The 17,182-nt window shown below is 22.0% G+C and overlaps 1 protein-coding gene across 1 annotated transcript in view; it reads right to left on the reverse strand.

Moving 5' to 3' along the window:
- Window positions 1-2,951: 2,951 nt before the first annotated feature.
- Window positions 2,952-17,182, reverse strand: part of LOC129618855 (uncharacterized) — a 55,654-nt gene continuing 41,423 nt past the window's right edge. Inside the window, exons 5-6 of the mRNA XM_055533877.1 lie at window positions 5,578-6,083; window positions 2,952-5,473 (exon numbers count right to left, since the gene is read on the reverse strand). Coding sequence (XP_055389852.1) covers window positions 3,077-5,473; window positions 5,578-6,083 — 2,903 coding nt within the window. The 3' untranslated portion in view covers window positions 2,952-3,076. The remainder of the gene's footprint in view (window positions 5,474-5,577; window positions 6,084-17,182) is intronic.

Below are 17,182 nucleotides of genomic sequence, written 5' to 3' on the forward strand. Positions count from 1 at the left end.
TATATAATTTTATTCTCATTATTTGTTATAAAATTGTAGATATTCTCAATTTAAAATTAAGAAAATAAAAAAAAAAAACCTAACAAAATTCAATTATTTAAAAAATACTTGTTTGTAATTTTTTTAAAATTGTACAAATGACTTTTCTTTAGTTCTATTTTTTTTTTTGATATTGCAATTGTAAAAGAAATATTATCGCAAAATAAAAACAAAATTAAAAAATATCTTTTTCAAAAGCTCACAATTTGAAAAATCTTAAAATTAAAAAGAAAACATTTAAAATGGCAAAAATAAAAAAAAAGAAAAATTATTATAATTATTTAAAAAAATATTTTTTTTTTAGGGTATAAAATATTGGAGAAGAAAAAATTACTATTGATAAACTTTTAAATTTAAGTTTAATTTTTTTTTACTATTTAAAAGTCTTAAACATACAATTTTTAATATTTTTTTTTTTGTAACCTTTTTTTTAATATTTCATTTTATTTTATTTTGTATATGTATAATAATAATAATAATTTTGTATTTTTAATATAAAGTATTTTTAAAACAAAATATTTAAATTTATGTATATATTTATATGTATGTTTATTATTTACAAATAATAATAATAATAATAATAAAAGAGAAAAATTAAAACAAAAAATTAAAATTATTACAATTATATTTTTTTTTCAGTTTTAATATTCATTTTTTTTTTGTTTTTTGTATTTTATTTTTGTTAATTCTTAGACTTTAAAAAATAAGTCTTATATAAACAACAATATTTCATTTTGCATATAATATATGTATAGTTTTATATAATATTTTTTTATATATATATACACATACATTTGTATACAAATTTATTTTATATATATTATAATAATGTTGATAATAGTAATAATAATTATAATAATTAAATATTAATGTTATAATAATAGAAATATTCATTTCAAAAAAAAAAAATAATAATTTCATAATTACCTTAATGATTATATATAATTTCATTTAATCTTGTTAAATACATTATCATTTTATATAATTTTATTAATTTAATAAATTTAATTAAATTAATGCATTATATAACTTTTATATATCTTAAAAAAACAATTAAAAATAAATAAAAATTAATAAACAAGTTTTAAATTCATTTTAATTACATAAATTTATATAAAATTTAAGAATTTACATAATAACAAAATGGAAATTTTTAAAATAAATTGTTATTTATATATATATATATATATATATATATATATATATATTTGTTTTTGTATATATATAGATTTGATAATTTAGTTTTTCAAATTTTATCTTACTAAAAACTTTTTGAAAATATGTTAAAAATTTTATTAAAACAAAAACAAGTGCTTCAATATTTAGTCCAATAAAAAATTAGATAAAAGAAGCGATAAAACAAAAAGTTATTAAACTAAAAAGAAAGATTACCCCATATACACAAATAAATAATGAAAGTACATATATATATATATAAAAGTTAAAGCCAATAATCAAAAATAATTATTTGTAAACCTTATTAAATTGGATCACTTAAAATGAAAAGTAATTAAATGTTAATATTAAGAACGATAATATAAAAAAAACCGAAACAATTGATTTTTTCAATAAAATCAATTGTTTCGGATCGCAAATTATCAATTTTTCAAAAAAAATTTAATATCAAATTTCTTAAATAATAAAAAAAACTATTGAGTAAAGAATACCTAGATCCAACTAGAAGAATTATATGAAAAACATAATATGTGCTATGTCATAAATGTAATAATTAACAATTAATATTAAAGTTTGTTTTAAGGTAAAATACTATTTTATAATATAATTAACAAGATTATGAATTTACAATAATATTAAATAATTTTGCAAATTAATTAATTTGAAATGAATATCTCTAAAATTAATATTTTATACCATTAAAGAAAAAATTAAAAATTTTATTCCTTTAATAAAATTTTTTTCATAATAAATTTAAATTTTTATTTAACTTTTTTTCTCTTGTATAATTCATAATTTCATAATTTTCTTTTTTTTTGTGATTTTTAGATTTTTACAAATGTAATTTAAAATATTTATAAATTTAGATTTTTATAAATTAATTTATTTTTTTTTAAAGAAAATTGAAATCAATGAGGAAAATAAATATTTTATTTTTGCTCATTTTTAACATTTAAAATTGGTTTGTTTTCTTTTTTTCTTCATCTGCAATTGTAATTGCATAAATTTATTCAGTTTTGTGTTTTTTTTACATAATCATACATATTTAAAAATTTATTTAGAAAATTTCAAACATATTACAATTAAACATAATATTTATCATGTTTTATGTTTTGTTTTAAATTATTTATTCAATAAGTTTATAAATTTTTTTTTTTTTAATTTATGGACCGTCGGTGAGATATGAATGTCTACATTTATTTGATTGTTTTCTTTGTTTCTTTTTCTTATATGAAATAAAAATTCTTATGTAAAAAAAATATTAAAAAATAAAATGATTTTTTTGTCTTAATGAACCGAAACCTTAGTTTTTTTCTTTTATTTTAAGTTAAGTTAAGTTTAGTATTTACAGAATATTATTTTTAAAATAAAAATTTATATATTTTTTATAATTATGTATAAAATTTAAAATAATTAAAAATTAATTAATTGATTATTATAAAAACACATTTATTATTATGAAGAACAAAAAACGAGAAATTAATATTAAAAATAAAGAATTTTTATGATCATTTTTATACCTCACTGACACTTCATCTTCACTGACAACTGGGATTTCATATTAAAAAAAAAACAAAATTTTGAAATAAAATTAACAAAATAAAATGTAGAATAGTAATAACTTATAAAATAAAATAACTAAAGAATATGCATATGTAAATATTTTAGAATTTCTCAATATTAATAGTACAAAAAAAAATGTATATATATACATAATATATAATAGTATGTATGTCAAGATATCCTCCAAACATATAATATGTATATCGTATACATACATTATATAATATGGAACATAATATCTATATACACAATGTATATTATATAATATTCCGGTTTCCTTTTTTTATTTTTATATGTTTTATAATTTGTTTTCCCAAATAACGATATGCGCATCATTTGAATTAGCAACTCTTGACATTGTTCCACCACTCATTGTATTATTTTTATTTCCTGGAGATGTATTTGTATACCAAACATGCCTCCAATATCCACGGCCTCCCATTAAAGTTAATAAAGTCGTTGGTCCATCATTATTTTGTGATGCATTTTTATTAGCAGCATTTTTATTTTTTCTTTTTAATGTAGCAGCAGCAGCAGGTATTTGTGATGATGATTGTGTTGTCGCTGGTGTCATCGATACAGTTGTTGTTATTTGATTTTGTTGTTTATTATTAGTTATATGCGGTTGTTGCTGTGATTGTTTACTTTCACCATCATTTATAATAGTTATTGTTTTAACGTCATCTGATTTTGTTATTGTTGTAATTATTTCTGTATTGTTACAATTATTTTGAGCAATTGGTTGTAATGTTTGTTGTTGATTTGAATTTGTATTTAATGTATTATTTTGATGTATATCAGCAGTCGTTATTGTTCCATTCTCTGATATATTACCTAAATCACTGCCATTACCAGAAGTTTTATGACTAGCACTACTACTATTACGTGATACAGAACGTCCACCAAATAATCTAATACCCATACTTTCTTCACTACCCGATGATGTATATAAACTTGATGATTTTGAATCAACTGACCAATTTGATAAATCTAATGAACGTGGTCTACTCGCTTTCATACGTAAACGTCTATCTAACGTACTTACTTTGCCGGGTATTGCTGCTAGTTCTGGATCTGAACGTCTCATACCTTCATACATCATATCAATTAAATTACCCTGGGTACCTTCTTCAGCATCGTAATCTTCTTTTACAAATATTAATTTACCATAGAGACCGTATACGTCACAATATCCATGATCGGAATGCTGCATTGTAGATGCTTGCGAAGTTATTGAATTTGTTGTAAAGAAACTTGGTGAACCCATACCTCTTGGTAAAGTTTTCGACATTCTTGTAGATGTTGAATCATTTAAAGAGTCTCGGTAACGTTTACGTCTTAAAGCTGGACTGTTAGCTAATTGTGCTTTAATTTTAGCTGAAAATGAATCTAGTGAATTTTGTTTATCTAATTTGGATCTTGCTGGCGATTCTTGTTCATTACTGCTTATACTTGTATTTATTGCTGATGAATCCTCTGGTGCTTCTTTTAAATCTCTACGCAAAACTACTTCATCATCTTTAATATTTTTCTCATTATTACTTTGTATTGTGGTTCCATTTGTAGTTTCTTTTTCTATTTTTCTTGATGCTTCATCTGCATTTTCAGTGATCAGTATTGTTTGTTCAGGTGGTATAGTTACGGCAGGTGATTGTATAATATTTTGTGATGATTGTTTATATCCAGATGGATATGATTTTGGTACTAATGGTAAGAGAAATGTAATTGGTCCAAAATGTGCATGACATGATATGTTAACGCCACCACTTATTATTGGAACACCTTCCAATCTTGGTAAAGGTATTGTTAATGCAATACCAACATTTGTTCCCACCCACAGTAAACCCTTACAAGCCAATAACGATGTCACATGAATTGAGCTATTATTAACACTTTCTTTTTGAGTATTCTTAACACGTAAAACATTCGCAGCCACGTTAATATCTTGTAGATGTTTAAACGTTTCCGTATGATATAAACAAATTATACTAGAATTTTTTAAAGAAATCCATAAGCCAATACCAGAATGGGCCATTAAATTAACTTGTTGATTAGCACGTTGAACATCAAAACTTTTTTGTATATCACCAGTAATTGCATTTAAAACAGCAACTCTATTACCACAACTTGCATAAATGCTCATGTTTATTGGTAATATACTGGATACTGTTAAACCAGTAGTGCCCATTTGTATAGTTTGTGGTTCCTTTATTTGCCATACACCTTCACTTGAACGTCTAAATATTAATATGGTTGAATTAGATAATGCAACAAATACTGAATCAAGATGATATAAGATTTTTTGTACTATTCCTGTAACAGAGCAAACAGCAATTTGTACTTCTTGTTCTGGATTTGTTGCCGAGTAAATTAAAATTTTACGACTATCTGTACCCATCCATATCAAATCGCCAAGAATTCCATTATAATTTTCATCTTTAATATTAACTATATTATTTGCATTATTATCTATTCCTTTAATAAATTCCATACTGGTGACTTGTGTTTCAACTAAATCAAATGATCCAACATCTTTGAAATTACCAGCCTGCTGGTGATGTTGTGATAATACCGCAATATGACTACTTTGACCAGTTGTTGTACATATCCACAAATAATTTTGACGTTTAAAACGACGACGTGCCGTACCAATTTTATTATCATTTGTTATACTATAATAGCAGCCACAGCGCACCTAAAAAATTAGATTTATTAATAATTATGTACAAAATATATTTTTTTTTATTATAATTTTTGTTTTAAAAATTATTTGTTTAAAAATTACAAATTATTAAGTACCTCGCTTTGATGCTGTGATTTATAAACAGGTTGTGCTTTAACAAATAATGGCATTTTTGTTGATGGTCTTTGGTCATTTTCTGTCATTTCCCATGCTGGTGAATTATTTGGATCTAAGGCTAATTGTGCCAAACGTAATTCTGTTATCCATTCTTTTTTAACAATTGGATTCTCCGTTTGGAATGTAAAGGTTTCTTCTTTGCCAGATTTATTACGTGCAATTAATTGTAAACAACATGAATCAACCCATGCCATTTCCTCATCTTTACGCTGTATTGAACTTTGTATTGTATTCATTAAATTACGTGTTATATTTGTATTGATTTCCTTATAATTTCCCTTTAATGTACTCACTAAATCATTTATTCTGGAGATCACTTCATAATCGTACATTAATGTTGACATTTCATTGCATAAATTATCAGCACCATTTGTTAATATCGTTGCTGGTGAATCATTATTACAGGAACTGCTATTTGATTTTAAACTTCCGCCACGATTTAATCCTAGAATTAACAATGAAAAAATAAAAATAAAACATTATTATAGGGAAGAAAATCTTCAAAAATGATCAATGAAAAATAAAATTAAAAAAAGAAAATAAATTTAAAACACGCAATTTTTTTTTAAGTTTAACGCAATTTTCCTATTAAAAATAATTTTTTATTCAAATAATTACAAAATGCTTTAACTGTCCATTAGTCTGGTCGTTTAGTTTAAATGGGTGTATATATAAACAGTTTAAAATTTGATAAGATGTTTTAGTGTTGAAACTTACAAAAGATTTTAGCAATTTTTTTCGACTTATGTCAGTCAAAGTTGATTTTGGATTTGAAATGATATGGAAAATATTTAATTTAAATTTTTTATGTGATTCTAGAGTAAACTAAGCTTCTAAATTAATTATTTTTTTATTAATTAATCGACATGATTCAAGTAGTGAAAACTCATGTCATTTTAAATGACAACTATGTCATAAACTTGCAGCAACAATGACATATCTCAAAAAATATAATTTCTGAGTTATTTATACAAAAATAATTTTGTACAAAAACATAATTTGTCTAGCTTGAAAATTAAATTGAATCGCAGTTTTTTGCATATTTTGTTTCAAATTATTTACATTTGATTGCATTTTTAGGTTTGAACTTGGTTTTAAGTTCTATTTCCATCATTTGGTAAGATACAACAATATAATTTCGGGGCTATTTAGATATTAGAACTACATAATATATATATAAAAATTTGTATTATTAACGTATAGTGTTTAATTTTAAATGTGACCTATATATTAGAGGATTATTGTTCTTTTAGAATTTAAAAATCCAATTTAGGTAATTCATAATACGTAGGTTTTTCCACAATTTCATTTTTTTTTGTTAACTTAAAATTTCCTCGATTTTCATTATTTTCATTTTTATATACTTTGTGTTTTTCCCAGAAACAAAAAAAATAGTTAAAATAAATCAGAAAGAAGACTATTTTTTATGTACAACATATTAAGAAAAAAAAAAACTACTAAAAAGAAATTAAACATTGCATATAAAGTTTTTTTTTTTCTTATAGAAAGGTTCAAAAGCCTTTAAGTTATAAAAATTGAAATTTAAAACTCTTCTGTAATGTAAGCATTTTATATATGTATACTTTATTATGTATGTATATATAAATATATATATTCATAGTATATGAGATCAATCTCTTTATAGCATACAATAAGATATCCTATATGTAAGTTGTGTATATCTAGAGAGAGAATAATATCAAGCAAACCATAACCATAACTAACCAAATGTACTAACCATAAACAATATTATTGAGCGTTCAACGAGCGTGTTAATTCAATGAATCTTTAATTTTGTTTTTTTTAGTTTTATTTTTTATATATGTACCTATATTACCTATGTAAGTATGTATCGATAGGGTATTTTTTGATTCCTTTTTGAATATTGTATTGATTGCTTTCACTTTCTATATATAGGTAAATAGGAAAATATTCAAAATATAAAGATAATAAAAAAGAAATAAGAAAAAGAAAAGAAAATAAATAAAAATTATGAAATAGAATATCGCAATTGTGCGATAAATTTGATGGTATTTTTTTTTTTTTGGTTTTTTTTCGCGTTTTTCTCATATATTTTCATTTTTTTATTTTTGTTAATTTCTTTTTGTTTTTCTTATAATATCATTCTTCCGTTTGGTATTTTCGCGTATTTTAAGAAGATAAAATTAAAAAAAAAAAATTGAATAACAACAGAAAAAGGAAAGAGGAAAAAAATTGAAACAACAAAGTACATTTTTAATTTTTTATTTTATTTTTCCTAAAAGTATCTTGTATCTTGTCGATCTGCGGATATTTTTAAAAGCGCACCAATCCATTGTCAGATTGTTTTTATTTTAAGTTTTTCTTTTCTTGTGTAAAATTTTTTGCATATTTATTTTATTATTATGTTTTGTTATTGTTATTGTTATTTTTATTATATGCACTATTATTTTTTTTATATTAACTTTTATTGCATTAGTAAGGAAAATGATATTCTATGTTATATTTTTATATACGTAAATATGTAGGTATATAAAATCTTACATATAAATCGTTAACCTTAATAATATGCACATAATTTGTGTATTACAATTTTTTTTTTTGTTATTTTTAATATTTTTATAAGATTGGAAATATATGCTTATTTATGTACGTATGTACAAAAAAGTATAGCAATAATAATAATAACACAACAACAATAATCATATATGAAATCATTAATAATATAAATCGGAAAAGAAGTGTAAATTTTACGGTCAGGTAAAGCATATATAGAAGTTATATAGATATAGGCGGGCTGGCAAGCAGGAAGACAGGAAGGTATGCAGGTTGATTTAACTAACTTGTAAAGCTTTATATATGTATATTATATAAAGACCGGCATTTACCGACATCTGATAAAAAGAAAAAAAAAATCAATAAAATAAATATATAGATCATATTATAAATAAATTTACCTATACATAATAATATTAAAGGAAATAAATACATAAATATAGAAATATTTATTTACACTTGTATAAAATATTTAAAGGAAATCAAAATGCTATCATGATAATATAATCTATTTTATACATATATGTGTATATATTTTGCATATGTGCCTAGTACCATTATTATGTAATTCTATATATTATGAAAATATTATAATATTAGATAATTCCTTTCCTTATGCCGCACTCCCCCAACAAAATATTATGTTTTATTTACATAATATTGGTTTTATATACATTTTGCTAACATACGAGTATATGAAATATAAGGTTCCTATATTTTGTTTGTATATTATATAAGTTTTTTTTTTTTATTTTTAAATTCGAAAGTGAGAAAAAATTTTTCCGTAAATTGGTAAAAATAAGTATGAAAAAGAAAAGTGTAACAGTATCAAAAAATCTATAAAAAAATTTATAAAAAATGAAAATTAATCATTGTGTTTAATGTGATAACACAAAAGAAAAATATTAAAACTTGTAAAGGTTATAGATTATACTTCTTTTTATCTTTTAGCGGTTTTATACTTTTGAACTTTTGTAACGAGACCATCAATGATAGTAATTATAATAGTAATAAACATAAAAATATTTTTATAAATAATGTGATTTATATTTACGACTTATAAGATTTGACTAAAACAAATGATTTCCAGATGGTAAATTTGATTAATATACCAATAAGTATAACATATAAACATATAAATTTAAGTTAATGCATTATATATGAGTATCCTTTTAATAATAACACTATAATTTGCGTGTATTCTTGAAGAAAAGAGAAAAAAAGATATAAAAAAATACTAGAAATAATTTTGAATATTTTTTTTTCCCTATATTAGAGAAAATTGATGTTATGTTTAATTATGCTTATGATAATATGCCTTTATATTATCAGATATCGATAAAATCGATTTTTAATAATATCGAATCAAATTGATTACATTATAATAATTACTTTCAATTTCATCTTCTTTAATATTCTAAATAATAAATATGTTTTTGTTAACTTTCACTGTCCGAATTCTCTAAAAGTTGATATTATAGATTTGAATGTGTTTACTTAAAATTTCAATTAAGCTTTAAGAGAAAATACTTTGTGGAAGTATTTTCTCTTAAAGCTTTTTGCGGCTTTTTTTTTTTGTACATTTGAATGCTTTGAAGAGAATTTTAATTTATACATATTTAAATCATTTGCTTATAAATATTTAACCTTTTCATTAATATTATTAGCCCATTTAATTTTTTAGAACTGTTTCTGAGCTAAATTTTTGAAATTCATTGTGTGGTGAAGCTTCGTGTTCACATTTTATTGCTTTCACAATATCACTTTTATATTCAATGTAAAGAAGGGGAAAAAAATTTGAGAATTCTTTTTTTTCCGGACAATACAACACCACTTTATTCACCACTTTAAAATGTCATTTCTCTTAATATATTTTTCGACTACCGTTTGTACATTGCTTATAATAATTTAGTTGGACTTTCGAAAGTTACCAAAGAATAAAATATGCACATTGTTTTTATTATTCAATTTTCTAATTAAGGGTACCTTCGCAATTGTTTCGGCATATATTGTACGATATTATTAGTATATTAATGAATTCTGGAACATTTTGATTGTATTTTTGCTATATAATTTAGCCATTACAATTTATAAGCTGAATTGTGTACCTATTTATATAGTATTAAGCCAAGAAAGTAATATTATATGTTGACAGTGTGTTTTCTCATAAAATTTAAAAAAATGCACTACTATGTATAACTACTATGTCTTTTGCTACTACTATGTATAAACTTATAAATGTGCTATTTAAACTATGAGTATTTTTATGGCTATTTCTGTTATGTAACGTCATAATTTGTTTTTTTTTAATAAATTAATCTTTATGTTTACCAACTATTTAATCTTCTTATGAATTTTCTTCTTTTAAAGCTATTAAATTACAAAAAAAATACCTTAAATAAATATAAAAATTATTCAAAATTGAGATTCTGTTAAAATCTGATATTAAAATAAAATATATTTTAAAAGGAATCGATTTTAAAATCAGTTTTGGCATATTTCTGTATAAGTATACCATAATATTTATATATAGTATATGAAAATGTAATAAAATTTAAAATAAATTATAGTTTTTATTAATAATGACAATATAAAATTGAAAGGTGTATTTTTTATGCGGAATTAAATAAAACATAAAAATAAATACAAAAACAAAAAATTGACATATTGTTGATTTGTAATAAATAATTCGTAATCAATATAAAAAGATCGATTGTGTATTGCAATCGATTTTGATATTTTGAACATTTTAATATTATAATAATGATTTTTTTAGGCCGATAATAAAGATTATATATGTATAAATAGATAATGTTTATATACTCAAACTTAGTTTTTCTTAATAAATATAAATAGTAAATATCTAAATATCTAAGATTAATATTTATTTTATTCATTAAAACATGTTCGCATAATGTGGTAAAATGATTAAGCAACTGAAATTCAATTTATCTATTTGAAATAACTTCCTACTTTACCTCTTTACTATAAATATTAAATGTACATACAAATGTGTTTTTGTTATATAAAAAAAAAATAGAAATTTGGAAAAAAGTTGAAATATTATATTCGATATATCAAAAATTGAAATAATGACATTTAGGGAAATTTTTTACATACTACAAATATTTCAGAAAATGTCGATTTTTTGAAAACTATAAAATAATTATTTTAAATTTGGTTACTTAATATGTCCTAATTGTTTTTTTATATGATTTTGACAACAGTAACATATTGCGATCAGATTTTGAGAAGAATTCAATAATATTTTCAGCCGAGAATCTTAAAATTAAATTCAAGCCGATTTTACGATATCTTCCTTCAAGTGTAACGTAAAATTTGTATATGTATATGAGATATTATGAAAACTAGCAGATATAGAGTGATATAGAATATGCCTTTTCTTATGATTCATATAAGTAATAATTAACTAATAAAGTTGAATGCTAGAGAATTAATCTTAAATGCATATAAATGTAAATTGCTGGTATTGTCGACGTAAAATACGAAATTTTTAATTTTTCAATATGTTGACATTTGTAACATATTTTACCACATAAAATATAATTATTTATATATTGTTCGTATCAACTTTCACTTCTGTCAATGTAATATTAATCACTCTAATAAATTATTATTAAAACATCAACATGGAGTTATATTGTTTTATGCACATTTAATTATGTTAATAATACACAAAGTTAATGTAGTGAAATTTGTACTTGTCATATAATTTTATAAAATTAAAGTACACTTAATACACAATAGAACATTTTATTTTTTTTAACTTTTTTTTTTCATTATACAAAAACGTCATTGTTTTTATAATCAAGTTCAATAAAATAATTAAATTATTTCCTATAATTTTATTTGAAAATTATTTTTTATGTAAAGGAAACATGTTAAAAAGATTTCGCCCTTTATTAGAAAATTTCAAGCAATTTCAAGTACAATTTCCATTATTGTATTGTTTATGGAGGCAGATAGTAACTTTTATGTGTATACACACAATGCAATGCACTGTGAGTAAAGAGCATTTTAAAGTGCGTTTTCCCACATTATTATTTTTCAAATATTTTATTAAGTACATCATACATTAATGTACGAATATTTTTTTTTTGTATTCATTATTTAAATTGGAATCAAATTTATTCAATTTATAAATAATAAAAAAAGAATTGAAAATAAAATTTCTCTTGTAATTTTTTTGCTTTGTCTTTTAATTTTGAAATTTGCATACATGCGTCTAAGGTACAGGATGAAATGTATTTATTGTGACAATATCATATTTGAAAATGTTTGGTGTAAATTTGGTATTTTTTGATATTGAAGAGTCGCAAATAAATTTAGTTGATGACTAGCACATGTTATTATACGAAAAAATATCTTAAGATAACCAGTTTAGTAAGCAAAAAGATTATTATTTTAAAAAGAAGAGATTCGGGAAACAACAAAATTGTTTATTTATATTCATTGAAATTCAATAAACAACCTGATAAAGGCAGTATACATTGTTTTTTTTTGAAACATTATAGATTATGAACAAAATTGGTGGTTCCCCTTAACAAAATATATTGCATAACAATATGATAAGACGGATAAAGGAAATATTATTCTGCAAAAGAAATAACCCACTTTAATCGGTTTAATAAAAGATGACGAAAAGAGAATAAATTTAAAAAGAAAAATAAAAATTTAAGTAAAGGACTCCTTCCAAAATGAATAGGTACGAATTATCCTCCAACTTCAGTTCTAACAAAATTTTCATATTCATTGCATTCATGCTTAGTGAATTTTTTTTAATAATCTTGTCAACTTATTAACAACAAACCCTATAAAATATCCGACTCTGTATGTATATGTACGTTTTTATACATATATCGGCACGATAATGTTAAAGTTAAAAATAAACAGTAATCCTTAGTAAAATAAAAAAAAAATCATATACACATAATGTTTTTATTTCGTGTATACCAGCATACCAATTATTGCAATATGTCGTACATAACATTATAAGAAAAATTTTATTATTTTTTTTTTCAAAATAAGTACATTTACTACATACATATGTTTAATATCTATATGTGTGTACATATATGTACATATGTAATATGTATGTCAAATATTTTAACATAATACACAATGTATTAATAATATACAAATGTAATTATTATAAAAAAAATAATAATAATGGATATATCATGTATGCGTAAGTTGTTAGTTCATAAGCATAATATAAACATGTATACAATTATGTATGTATATACTACACATAAATAATTATCGTACATGATTTTAATTTAGCGTAGGCCTCAACCAAATACTTTGACAGTTTTATGACAGCAAACTGTCAACTAATCAAAATAATAATAATGATAATAAAAATAAAATTATAATAGGAAAACAAATAAAATCTATTAACAATTCATGCAGAAATTAAAAACTGTTATGAGAATATAATAAAAAAGAAAAATTTTCAAGAAAACAAAAAGAAAAGGAAAATGGAGTCTTTTAAAAAAAAAAAAAAAGAGTTTTATTGAATTATTTTTTATATTTTTGTCCATTTATTTATATTTATTATGAAGAGTTTCAATTGCTCCTGCTGATATAACCTACTGTTGGTGTTACTGCTACATTGCATTATTTGCTTACATTAATTTTTCTTTGGCCAATTTTAGTATTCCTTTCTCATATATACATATATACCTACTTTAAAAATGGAAAGTTTTTGTTGTTTGTGAAAAACCAAAATATAATTTTTTTCACAGAATTTTTTTCAAAAATTTTATATACAGACAGCTACTTATGTATCTATTTAAAATTTAAATAGAAAATATTATTTAAAATTTGTACGTATACATATTATGTATGTATACATAAATTATAAGCCGAAATAATGTAACGCTTTTCAAATAAGAAAGATGGCAAATAATAACTATATAAGAAAATAATATAAAAAGAGGTGATTGAATCGTACTTATCTCAGCTTAAATATCATGAAATTCGATATTTATACGCGCATTTTAAAGTTCATTTCTATGATTTTCTATTGCGTTTTCTTTTTTTGTTATTTTGCCTTTAAAAGTTAGTTGGCTGCTCGCTTATTCTATTATCATTATTATTATTATTGTTATTACTATTATTGTTTAGTTGTTGGAGGAGGTTAATTTAAGTATAAAGGCATTTTAAAATAATATATTGTGTTTTTTTTTGTTATTTTACTTACATTGATTTCTATGATCATTTATAAACCGTAACCGCACAGATAGTTATTTGAAAAGGAAAGAAAATTTTTAAGAAAAAAAAATATATATATACAAATAATAATAAAAAAAAGAAACAGAAAAGGAAAAGAGATGGTTAAACTTTATATTCTTGTAAAAATGATAATATATCAAAAAAAAAAAAATAGAGTTGCCGTTTTAATTTAATATTGTGATTTATTTAATTTAAATAATATTAATTAGAAATATAAATATTTTCTAGAGTTTATTTTATAACAAAATCATTTTTTGTTAGTTCCAATTAATAAAAATGAGGGTATAATGAAATTTGATTTACTGTAATATTTATTACTATATTATTTTTAGGGTTGTTTGAATTTTTGTCAAAATAGTATTTGACAATTGAGCGCCTGCGAAGCTTACGCGTAATATTTCAAGTTTTTTCATATCAAAACTTTATTTTGGCGAATTCATTCACATACATTGTAATAGAATCTTTGATTGTACAGATTACTTGACAGACTTAAGTTTTAAAAAAAGTTTTGATTTCATAACTTATTGAGCCGGGTTGAATAATTATATGCACGAGTATATTATTTTTTTTTCTAACCTCTTTTTTCACATAGTATATTTGTACAAAAACCCATACCAAAAATAATTTTTTGATGCAGTTTAAGAGTTTTTGTCACAATAATAATTAACTGAGGGAAAATTAGTTAATAATATTTAATAAATTTTGTAAGTCCCTATAAGTATGCAATTTAAATAAATTTGCATATTTTTATTACTACACTTAGATAATTTTGCAGGTAATTAAAATCATAAAATTTTTCAAAAATTATTTAAAGAAATCTCATTTTTTTGAAAAAAAAAAAAAAAAAAAGAAAAATTCTAATATTTAATATTGGTAATACTAATCAAATATTATTACAATAAACTCGAAAGTAACATAATACCTTATACATCAAAAATATAAAAAAAAAAACAATATCAATATGAATGTATGTTTGTATATACAAAATAATAATAGAGTAACAATATAACAGTAACCGTATAATCGGGGGTCCAGCGGCTTTTTTTTCTCTTTTTTTTAAATGATCATAGCAGAATTTTTTGATATTGATCTGGACCGGACAATAATATTAAAATGACTTTTGTGTACATAAAAAAATAAAAAGAAACAAAAAATTAAAATAAAAGCAACAAATAGAAAAACAAAACACAAAACCAAAAAGTGAATTTCGCGATTTTTGTGGAAAAAATCAAAAGGTTATATGCGTGCATTTTAATTTAAAAGAAAAAAATTGTTAAATAAAATTTATAAAAAAAAAAAAAAAATTAGCAAAATAGTATATAAGAAAAAAGGCAATGGAGTCCATGTTATCGCATGTTTTTTATAGATACAATTTTAATTTTTTTTTTTTTATTGGGAAAAAATGTGAAAAACATTTAAGATTTTTTACTTGAAAGGAAAATTATGGAAATGATGAGAAAAACATTTTTCTTTCTACTATAAACATTAAGCCTATATTTTTTTATAAAAAAAAAATCAACGGAATAGTTACCAAATAAAAATGAGCAAAAAAAAACATGTTAAAAAGGAGATCATATCTTTGTGATCAAACAAATGCAACAACATTAAAAGCAAAAAAAAAATGGCAAAAAAAATAGTAAAAATACTACAAAACAACACTTTCAATTGTTACATTATAATTTTTATGTTCTTTACCGATACTGTTGTTTTGTTTCTTTTTTCTCTGTGTATTGGGATAGTTTGGGAATATGGTGTGATATAGGCAACGTGTGCTTTTTTTTTCCTTGAATATTGAATTTTTTAACTATTTTCCGAAAAAAAAATTATTTTCGCTTTTTGATTACATTAACATAATCATCAACATCATCACTATAATCATTATAATCATCATGAGCAGTATACTATATAAGATTTTCACAATGCTGATGATGATATTAAAAATAATTTGTTTTGTGCGAATTTTTCTAATAAAACTACACGGTAGCAAAATGAAAATATATAAGGAGGGCGGCAGTGGTAATTTTTGAAAACTTATTGTATATACAAAATTGACATTTATTGGTAACAAAGAAAATATTGCCACTATAATTTTTTTATATTAGGAAATATATAATGTCCAATATGTATATATTGTGTACATATAGGAGAAATTAAAAAAAAAAAAATAAACCTACCTATATTGTATACGGTCGGTAAAAAGAAGAATGACAGAATTCTATTTACATATACCTATTCATATGCGCATTTATACCATATGTGAGTATACTAGAGTAGACATTGTGCTCATGTTATACTCGAAACCGTATATCCCTTGCATATATCAAAATATATACATATATGTAAAAAACAACTTATTGACGAATTGATTAAATGATGAAAATGCGTGCATTTATAAATTTTTTAATAAAAATTTAGAGACTTCTTTTATTTTTGTTCCAATAATATTGTTGCGTCTAACATTATATACCATTCATTTCTTTATTATAGATTGTTTTTTTATTTAATTTAAAAATATGTACATATTTATAGATTTTGCATAGATAGATATCAAAATCAAATACTCAAAATCATATACGTATGTAGTACAATAATGTTAACATTAAAATGGTTTGTTGATTTTCTGGTTGGTCTTAAAAGCTGCTGCTGATAGATTGATTGATCGCACTTTGAATGGAATATAATCTTGATAATGTGTCAAATGTTTGTTTTTTTTTTTCGGAATATACTAGTATTCATTTAAAAAATTATACT

The sequence above is a fragment of the Condylostylus longicornis genome, unplaced genomic scaffold (genome assembly GCF_029603195.1).
Source record: "Condylostylus longicornis isolate FDR11 unplaced genomic scaffold, ASM2960319v2 ptg000010l, whole genome shotgun sequence".
Lineage (NCBI taxonomy): Eukaryota > Metazoa > Arthropoda > Insecta > Diptera > Dolichopodidae > Condylostylus > Condylostylus longicornis.